The 10,469-nt window shown below is 41.2% G+C and overlaps 1 protein-coding gene across 1 annotated transcript in view; it reads right to left on the reverse strand.

Moving 5' to 3' along the window:
* The window catches only part of LOC111949700 (cell surface glycoprotein MUC18), a 56,423-nt gene extending 46,990 nt beyond the window's left edge, over positions 1-9,433 (reverse strand). The window contains 1 exon segment of the mRNA XM_070433982.1: positions 9,256-9,433. Coding sequence (XP_070290083.1) covers positions 9,256-9,319 — 64 coding nt within the window. The 5' untranslated portion in view covers positions 9,320-9,433.
* Between the last annotated feature and the right edge of the window lie 1,036 nt (positions 9,434-10,469).

Genomic DNA, 10,469 nt, shown 5'->3' on the forward strand with positions numbered 1-10,469 from the left:
ATCAGACCGTATACCACGGGTATGACAAAACTGTTATTTTTACTGCTCTAATTATGTTGATAAACAGTTTATAATAGCAATAAGGCACCTCTGGGGTTTGTGATATATGGCCAATATACCACGGCTAAGGGCTGTATCCAAGCACTCCGCATTGTGTCGTGATAACAGCCCTTAGCCGTGGTATATTGGCCATATACCACACTTCCTCGGGCCTTATTGCTTAATTATAAACAGGGTAGTCCTGGATGCCAGTGGGGGTGTGGTATATGGCCAATGACACAAAGCGGAGTACCCGGGTTCCTGCCCATAGCCGTGGTACACTACATGACCAAAAGTATGTGGACACCTGCATGAAAATCTCGTTCCATATTCATGGGGATTAATATGGAGTTGGTCCACCGTCTGCTTCCATAACAGCCTCCACTCTTCTGGGAAGGCTTTCCACTAGATGTTGGAACATTGCTGCGGGGTCTTGCTTCCATTCAGCCACAAGAGCATTAGTGGGGTCGGGCACTGCTGTTGTGCGATTAGGCCTGGCTCGCAGTCTGCGTTCCAATTCATCCCAAAGATGTTCGATGGGGTTGAGGTCAGGGCTCTGTGCAGGCCAGTCAAGTTCTTCCACACCGATCTCAACAAACCATTTCTGTATGGACCTCGCTTTGTGCACAGGGTTGCTGAAACAGGAAAGGGCCTTCCTCAAACTGTTGCCACAATGTTGGAAGGACAGAATCGTCTAGAATGTCATTGTATGCTGTCGCATTAAGATTTCCCTTCACTGGAACTAAGGGTCTAGTCCGAACCATGGAAAACAGCCCCAGACCATTATTCCTCCACCACCAAACTTTACAGTTACCCCGGTTATGACAAAACATGTATTTTTACTGCTCTAATTACATTGGTAACCAGTTTATAATAGCAATAAGACACCTTTGGGGTTTGTGGTATATTTCCAAAATATCACGGCTAAGGGCTATATCCAGGCACTCCACGTTGCGTCATGAATTTGAACATCCCTTAGTCATTGTATATTGGACATATACCACACCCCCTCCTGAATTATTGCTTAAATATGGGCACTAGTTTTTCACAAGGCCCATAAAAGTGAAAAAATGTTTTGCATAGTCAAACATTCTCACTAATTACTCGTTTTGAGAATCAAGGTTTACTAGAGGACAACACCAACAATCCAAAACCAACTTTGGATACTTACTGCCACAACTGTAGAGCTAAGTTTAACTGATATGAAAGAAATTGAACAGAAATTCAGTTCTCCGATTTTTATTTCAGACCTTGATCAAACTCCTGTTTAATAATGACCAACTTCAGTTCACCAATAATACGTATTTTGCAAGAGCAGAGCAACATTTTAAGTGACCGCTGATGTTTTTGGCCAGGAAGAGAGCTCTCTATTTGTCAAAGAAAAAGCAAAATTACTTTTCCTCAGTGGACAAAGCATCAGTTTATGGCTGACCAGTAGTGGCATACAGAGTTTCACTTGGTTTGGTTTGTTGCTTTAACCCCCAAGACTGGCTTAGCAATCACACAAGCTATTCAGGAGAGTAAAATGACTCTACTGCGATAACACTTTTTCTGACCTCATAACAGAAACACCTAGCTACCACAGACACCAAAAGGAACACTTCCTAAGAACTAGGTTTCTTCTCAGGATCTCAGGAGAAGACTCATATTAAAGTGTTGATGACACGGCAGCAAGTCACTGAGGGGTTATTTTTTTTTGTGTGTGGAGGGAAAGCGAATGATTGAGATCAACTAGCCAACGCCCCTCAGCGACAGGAGAAGAACAGCAAGAGGTGAAGAGGTGGTTAGTCCCTTAATGTCCATATTAGCTCCTCCATGGGAAGCCCTACAGTGCCTCAGTGGGGGCAGTCTCCATTGAGATAAACACAATGCGAAAGTGCTCTGGTAAAGCTGGGGAGGAGTTGAATGGAGGCGGCTTTGTTTACACTGTTCAAGAGCACTGCAGCAACAGGCAATCAGAGTGTTGATGATGAATTTAAACGTGATGCGGACCACCCAGACAATTTCTCAGGGTAAACGTGTATTCTGTGTGAAAAGCTACTAATAACCAATCAAAGGATTTGTACCCTGATAGATTTCCCCCCTCTCTTACGAAGCAGGCTAGCTATTTGTTATTCCTACAGTTAAAACCTCCAAGACGACACAACGTTCAGTGATTTGAAACAGTGAATCCAATGTCTCTGTAATCTCTTGTTCTGAGAGTTTGATGAAGGGGGCTTTACATGACTGTTGTTGTGATGGCGAGATCACACCATCAACAGGCACAATAGACAGAACCAAGAAGGCCCAAGTCTGTAACATGTGTGGGCAGTGCAGCAATTCTCGCAGTAATATATTTAGCATTTTCCGCTAAATTGTTAGGCTAGATCAGAGGAGGCCGTTGGGAGGAGCTAAAGGAGGATGGGCTCATTGTAATGGCTGCTATTGAATGAATGGAACGGTATGAAACACATCACACATATGGAAACCACATGTTTGACTCTGTTCCATTAATTCCATCCCATCCATTACAATGAGCCCGTCCTCCTATAGCTCCTCCCACCAGCCTCCTCTGGGCTAGATAAATGTAAGGTAGGTAATTGGCAGGTAATTACATCCAATGCGGTCAAGCATTATGTCAATGACACCAGTCTGACACTTATTCGGCTCCAATGACAGAACACTTGGTCTGTAATCGAAGCAAACGACAAGAGATCAAATCAAATCAAATCGTATTGGTCGCATACACATGGTTGGCAGATGTTATTGCGAGTGTAGTGAAATGAGGTAGAAGGAGGTGTGAGAGTGGGTGGCCAATAAAGGAGGATTCCAGATGCTGGAGGACTTCAGAGGAATCAAGTAGCAGCAGTGCTTGAGACATGACCCCAGGGGGACGCGGACAGACAGGMTACTGGATAATGAAGACTTCAGTAACCTGAACCTCCGCCTGGGTTCTCTCAGACAGTTTTGGCGCCTGGTGTATGCAGCTGTGTGTGCATCTGTCTAGAGATCAGTTCCACGGGAATCAAAAGAGCTAAGGTATAAGGGCAAGATAGTGGCAAGACTGCCCTTATACCTTAGCTCTTTTGATTTCCGTTGAACTGATGGCAAGATAGTGGTGGCATTTCTAGCAACACCTGAAGTGATTTCAAACACACTAAACATTCATGGCTCAGTGGACTGTGCGACAGCCCCGATGGAGAACACATATTAATGCAACATGTGGCAGGTGTCTTACATACGGCCTGCCTCAATCTGGAGACATTGAAAGACTGTAATGGCAATTTCACATCAAGCCAATCTGTAAATGCATGACTGAACGCAGCATTGATCCAATCAAAATCAACACCAGATCGGAACCAGATCCTTTACACCTGGAAACAATACAAAAAAGACACAAGCATTGTCTTTCTTTATCATAAAACATTTGTATGGCTGTTTAAAACATTAGTTGACGACAGAGATTTCATTCCAAGAGCCTGACTGCTTAATTGATCGAGCAGTGGTTGTGTGCTACCAATTAGCTTAAGCGAGATAGCCAGTGCTAACAACGTGTCAACAATGCCCTGACGTCAACAGTGGAGGGGCCTGGGAGGGAGCCTCCACACAAACAAACAACTCAATGGACTGCTCCTTTCATTTCTCCAGTCTGATCCAGCACACCATGTATTGATTGTGGTAATGCCTGTCTGTGGGGGCAGATTCATACCCTCCGATCTGTACTTTACACAGGACATTTCCCTTCCTGGCTTCTGTCCATTGTTGTCTCTACTCGTGCCATCTCTAGTATTGAAAGTCATTCCCTACAGCCTAAAACCATTAGGCCATTTCATCCTGACAACACAGCAAACATAATGCCCTGGTAGCCACTGCTATACTCTCTAACTTGTTTCGCACTTCAGATGGTGTCCTCTACAACTTAATGGAGAGAGTAAGAGCGAGCGACAATAAAAGTTAATGGTTTGGAAGATTGATTCTTTTTCAAATTCTATTTATAATCACTAAGCTTGTGAAACTTTCCTGAATCCGTACACCAGTGTGGCTGCAGACTACTGAGAGAGGGCACTTCATTCAGGAAGCCTGGCGTTGTTCAATAGCTTTTATAGAGATAAAGAAAGTGTGCTCCTTTCTAGCTTGCCAGATACAGCAGAAATCCAGTTGCAGGAGAGATCCTTTGGGGTTCAATTAAACTAATATTACGCTAGCAGATCCTTAACTGTCTCTGGTTGTTGTTCTAACCTAATTCAATCATAGGGTTGATTTGGAAAAGCCCCAAAGTTTCCTTAACGACCCATAACTTCCCTCAAAACCAGACCCCTGACAACGGCCTCTAGCCGTTCAGAGCTGAGGACAGCATGTTTTTCATTGTGACTATCTGATCAATCAGGTAGTTTCCCAGTTAGCTTTGATGTGTCTTCAGACTTCAGAGCACCATACCAGTAACCAAGCAACATCGTCACAACTCAGCCTCACTGTCCTCTTTTTGAGATTCCAAGTAGGATCCAAGATGGTGCAAGATGCTAAATGCTGAAAAAGAAGATCATTCATGTTTCTGTTCCTGACCTCCTTCCATCTTCCTGTACCATCCTGCTAATTCTTAGAAATGATTATGCTTTGCAAGATGTACGCAGTTTACGAGGAATGTGTGTCTATTTTTTATATTTCTATAAAAACAATTTCACAGGACCTTGTATTTGCCAATTTGATTTAAACGTATAGCATTGCCTGGGGTGTGATACTAACTTCCTCTTCAGGCATACATCGGAAAAGCTAATCCTTTGAGTTTATAACTTTTCCTGTTGATTCCGCACAGAGATCTGGACATTTTCACACAGGTCTAAAACCGATGAATGACCATTGTGTGAAGAATGAATTTACATTACGCAAGCATTTCTGATGGATGTTTCACAGTAACGACCGAACAATATCAAAAAGCGGAGGTGGCTTGTTTCTTGACTTTGTCACAAGGACTTTGTGTTGAATGGGAATATGTAAACAATGTTTGGAGAGCTGAGCTAAAGTTTATTTCTGGACTATGATGATAAGGGGCAATGTGGCCTAATCTGTGTACAGCACAGGACATTACGGCATAAAAAAATAAAAAAACACAGCTACATTTCTGAGCAGGGTGGCAAACCAGCTGCTGTTCATCAAACACATAAACCTACCACACTGTTCTCAAAAGCATTGGTTATGGCTTGCTTTCAAATGTAAAATGAGAAAGCATTTGTATAGGGTTAGACCTGCAGAACATAAACATAATATGACACATTCCTAACGTCTTCCAAATGATGTAATGAGATCGGTTACATTTGTGACATCACACATTTGATTGACGACGTGCATGTTGTCATTACACGTGCATTAATGATTCATAAAAGAGGTAACGATAAATATGTGGAATATTGAGATTTTATGAAACATTTATGACGGCGTCCACTGATCTATCACTAAATGTTAATTATTCCACCTAGCTACATACAGTTTACGCTCCCCAACCACGATATCTGACAGTACGGCGGTAAATAAAGGCATCAAGCAAGTGTCTGTGGTGAGGCTTCATTCACAAGGATTCCAACCAGTGTGAAGAAAGATAGGAACTATTCAGGATCACGTCCCAGGCTACTACTTTGAATTCCTGGATACATTTGACTGTAGGAGGATTCTACCTAAAAACTTCATTGTTACATTAACAGGATGAGGATGGAGAATGTGTGCCACTGGCTGTAACTGGTTGCTCTTATCAGAAGGCTAAGATGAACAAGGCTTTGCAGTGTAAGAACTCTGTCACCGTGAAAATTTAAGTGGGGCTCGGAAGTGAAACAGTGGCATTCCGGCACTCTATCCCCTTTGCCAGAGGCCCGAATTTAGGGACTTCCGTTTCAATCACAGCTCTCTGCTGATTTGCTGCCCAGATCTACACTTCATTTTATCGACGCTCTGAGATGGTGCACAAGGACCTTTATTGTGTACATTGACCGGCAGCCCCTCTCAACACCCAGCCCATCACCAGCATTCCCCAACAAACAAAAAAAGAAAAGAAAAGATGTCCTTTTAATGGGAGATGTCTTTGTGATGAGCATGCTGTTTCCCCCTGCTTTTGGCCGGTGTTACAGGAAGTACATTCTCTCATTATCAAAGGGTCGTTATGGAATCCCTGATGATGCCATCACTCCTTTGATGCCTTCACTATTGTGAAGGTTTATTTAGGTATTACTGTAAGCAGCTTGATTAATGTATTTAGATAAGTTATTAAAGTGATGTTGCTCCTTTGAGGGTAAATGTATTTGCTGGGGCCTTGTGGTCAATAACAAGCTGGCATGCTGGCATTCTGGCACAAAGATATCTTTGAAGGCTGTGTCCAATATGACACCTGGCCTCGATAGCAACCAGATGAGGGCAAACCCTTCTGATCACTCTGGCATAGTAATCAATTGAGGCTAATATGAAATCCAACACAGCAAGACCAGACTTGACCTGTTTTTTTTCAGAATGAAAAAAAGTTTTATGTGGCTGACTTTTTATGCGGCTGTCAAATGTGACGGTGAAGGATGCCCATCAAAGAACAGACCAGATAGACAACATATGAACATCAGACAAACCCATAGTAAGAAATCAAGAACATGACCAACAGTAAAGACTGAGGACGTAGCCTATAAAGTCATATGATGTAACCTGCTCTATCGACCTCTGCTATATGTATGTTCAACATGATAGCTATGGCATTCCCACCGTAGTCCAAAACGAGCATCTACTTCCTGAGAAACAAGGAGTGTCGGATAAGAGGGGCGGTGGGAAAACACCACAATTGGTCCTCCGAGGCCAAGAAGTAAGGCAGGGGTTTAGGAAGTAAGCTCACCGGAAGCAGGGACGTCAAGGAAAGGATGATATTAGGAACAATAGCCGAGCGTGAGCTAAAACAGGAGACAAGTACAATAAAGAGAGGGAGTTAGCGAGACGAGGGTCTAAACAGGAGGGGAGAGAAGGCGACCAGGGATGTAAAGGGGTAAGAGGGAAGGGAAGTCAGATACGCAAAGGATGGGTTATAAGGGAAAGACTGGAGACATCTGTCTAAATAAACAGAAACAGACAAATATGCTGAAAAAATGCTTTGAAATGACTGAGCTGTAAAATAGGATATTATACGTACCACCAGGCTGCAGCACGCTTCCTACAACATGCTCCTCCCCTCATCCTCCCACCCCACCCAGGCAGCACACCCTAAAATACACTTATAAGCCATCATTTCACATTCCATTTTGTTCAATCTTCGCCTTAAATGACATACCCAAATCTAACTGCCTGTATCTCAAGACCTGATGCAAGGATATGCATATTCTTGATACCATTTGAAAGGAAACACTTTGACTTTTGTGTAAATGTGAAATTAATGTAGGAGAATATAACACATTAGATCTGGTAAAAGATAATACAAAGAAAAAACTGAGTTTTTTTGTATTTCTTTTGTTCCATCATCTTTGAAATGCAAGAGAAAGGCCACAATGTATTATTTCAGCTTAGGCGCAATTTAGATTTTGGCCACTCGATGGCAGCAGTGTATGTGCAAAGGTTTAGACTGATCTAATGAACCATTGCATTTCTATTCACAATGTTGTGTCAAGACTGCCCAAATGTGCCTAATTGGTTTATTAATACATTTTTCAAGTTCATAACTGTGCACACTCCTCAAACAATAGCAATGGTATTCTTTCACTGTAATAGCTACTGTAAATTGGACATTGCAGTTAGATTAACAACAATTTAAGCTTTCTGCCCATATCAGATATGTCTATGTCCTAGGAAATGTTCTTGTTACTTAAAACATCATGCTAATCACATTAGCGCACGTTAGCTCAACCGTCCCATGGCGGGGACACCAATCCCGTAGAGGTTTTAATGACACTGGTGCTCCTTGTGTATCACAGATTGAGTTAGTCCATTTAAAATATATATTATAATCTCAGATGTCAGTAAGGTATAGCCTAGCAGAGGGACCTGTATCCCTTTTCCTTCATTTCCCCTTACCTTTTCCCCTAGGGATCGTTCTGTGGAGATTTGGTAAGAGCATGCATACTGCATCCATCATACGGTGATCATATTTGACTTAGTATGAAAATGTATGCACTTACTACTGTACTGGATGTCGCTCTGGATAAGAACGTCTGCTAAATGGCGTAAATGTAAATGTTTTCAGAACATGACTGACCAAGATTAACCCTGGTAGGAAGACATGACCTGACAGTAGGCAGCTAGGCAGCTGATTTTCCCTTCTCAACAACATATTCGACCAAATGACCCAAAAAACATTTGTAACAACCAGTATCTGCGAAGCATATAACAAAAACATAGCTGTATTCGATGGGCTTACTGCACAAACATTCATAGACCTTAGAGTAGGCTCCATAAAATCAGAAGTAATTGAGCTATTTCATTATGGACAAAAATACAATCGCATCAGTGGAATGCTTTTCACAATTGCAGTTATGTGAATAAATCGTTTTTGATCTAAAAGAAGTAAGCTATAGAACAGACTAGAAAAGTGGTCTCTTTGCGACAACTTTCAGCTTTTTCATAGCCAGTTACAGATTGCATTCCTCAAGAGTCATACATACCTAAAATTACAGTATTTGGGTATTCAGTCAAAACAAAATAATGACTCATATACAGTAATAGTGAGGGCATGCATACACCATGAAAGAAGAGCTTACCTTTTTGTTCATATGCATAGGCTAAGTGACACAATCTAATGACCATCTTTCAAGACAGAATTTGCTGTATAGGGGTGACTAATTAAATCCACTTATTCTATCCACTTACTACTCCTATTTATATGATGACAAATAAATAACTACTTTATACACATTAGACATGCACATGTGTAAATCTCAAATACTTCTATTACTTGAATTATTGTAACTAGGTAACCTACAGTATCATTTATCTTTAACTGATAGTAGAAAAGTGATATGCTTTAAACATCCTAGGCAGCTATATTCATCATTTGTGAAAATAAGCTTCCATTTGCTTTTCAGCTTTCTTAAACAATTGACCAGAAAAACGACCGAATAAAGGTAGCAACATCACATATTTGCAGTTTGCTGGGTCTACGCAGCCTTATTCGGAGCGGAGCAGAGAAGCGTTCCATCAAGAAGCCAGACTTCAGTTGACAAGCAACCCCGCAAAGTTTCCAATGTACAGTACAGTAGTCACAAAACTGATCTGTATTAGGTCACATACCTTTCCAGGCCAGAGAAAGCAGGAAAAGTCCCACGAACATGGAAGCCTTCATTCGTAAAGCCATGTTGTTGCTTCTGCCCAGTGTCGTCCTGAGAGTGAGTGTGACGGCTGGACGATGCTGGAAAACTGCGAGACAGACGCAGGGTGCGAGAGAGGCAAGAGATCTGGGTGCAGATATGGTCGAGAGGGACAGTGCAGTTGGTAGGAGGAACTTGTAGGGGAGAGAGCTCAGTACAGTCAGTAGCCTAATCTTTCTGAACAGGCAGCCTTAATGATAACATGGTTTGGTACAAGGGTTCCTTGTTAGTTTAGAATGGAATATAATAGAATATAAAATATAGCTGCAAGCAGCAATGAACGGGGTTCACAAGATCAGTTGGATAACAAAGCAAGCACTCATTACTTAATGTATTGAGTTTCAGTGATGGGGAAGCTACTCTAGAAATCTAGTTTACCAAGGTACCAATTACTTCACACTGGAAGAAGTTAAGCTAAACTAAAGTTAGCCTTAAGATAAATATAGTTACTTAACTAAAGTTACTTTGAAAAAGTAGTTCACTACATCCAAACTACTTCATAAATTATCATATCTAAATATAAAATGTCATAGACTTGAAATTGCAAGAACAAATCACTCTGAAATAAGATGTCAACAGAATGTGTAATTTAGCATATTCAACACAAAAACTATGTTTCAAGTGAGAATTAGGAATTTTATTTTCTATTTTCTGTTTGCAAAAAAGGTTTGTGTAGTTTCAGTAGTTAGCTAGACCACTACATGGCAAAAAGTTAATTAACTACTGAAAACAATACCTAGATTTAAAGTTAGTTAAACTATGACCAAGCTACTGCAAAATGTAGTTGAATAACAAGTTGAACTACGTGTAGTTCACTTCTCCCCAACACTGTTGAATTTATATACCAATTCTCGGGTCAATTTGACTAATGTTAAGATTTCTGAAATATTTTCACCGTTAGTTTATTTGTATATTGCCGTCATCTTTGTAATCTGGGACTTTATTTTGTTGAAATCTGTTTGTGTAAATTATTTAAATCCCACTAAGTACACGCCATTTTAGCATTCCAAAGTACTTCAATACACTCTCACAGCTGTAATACGCTGACTGCGCAAGCGGCAGGACTTCCGGTTTCTAATTTTCCCGGATAAAATATCCACTTTTCACTACATTCAGACCACATAATAGGGCAAAAAT

This window comes from Salvelinus sp. IW2-2015, linkage group LG22 (genome assembly GCF_002910315.2).
Source record: "Salvelinus sp. IW2-2015 linkage group LG22, ASM291031v2, whole genome shotgun sequence".
NCBI classification, from domain to species: Eukaryota; Metazoa; Chordata; class Actinopteri; order Salmoniformes; family Salmonidae; genus Salvelinus; species Salvelinus sp. IW2-2015.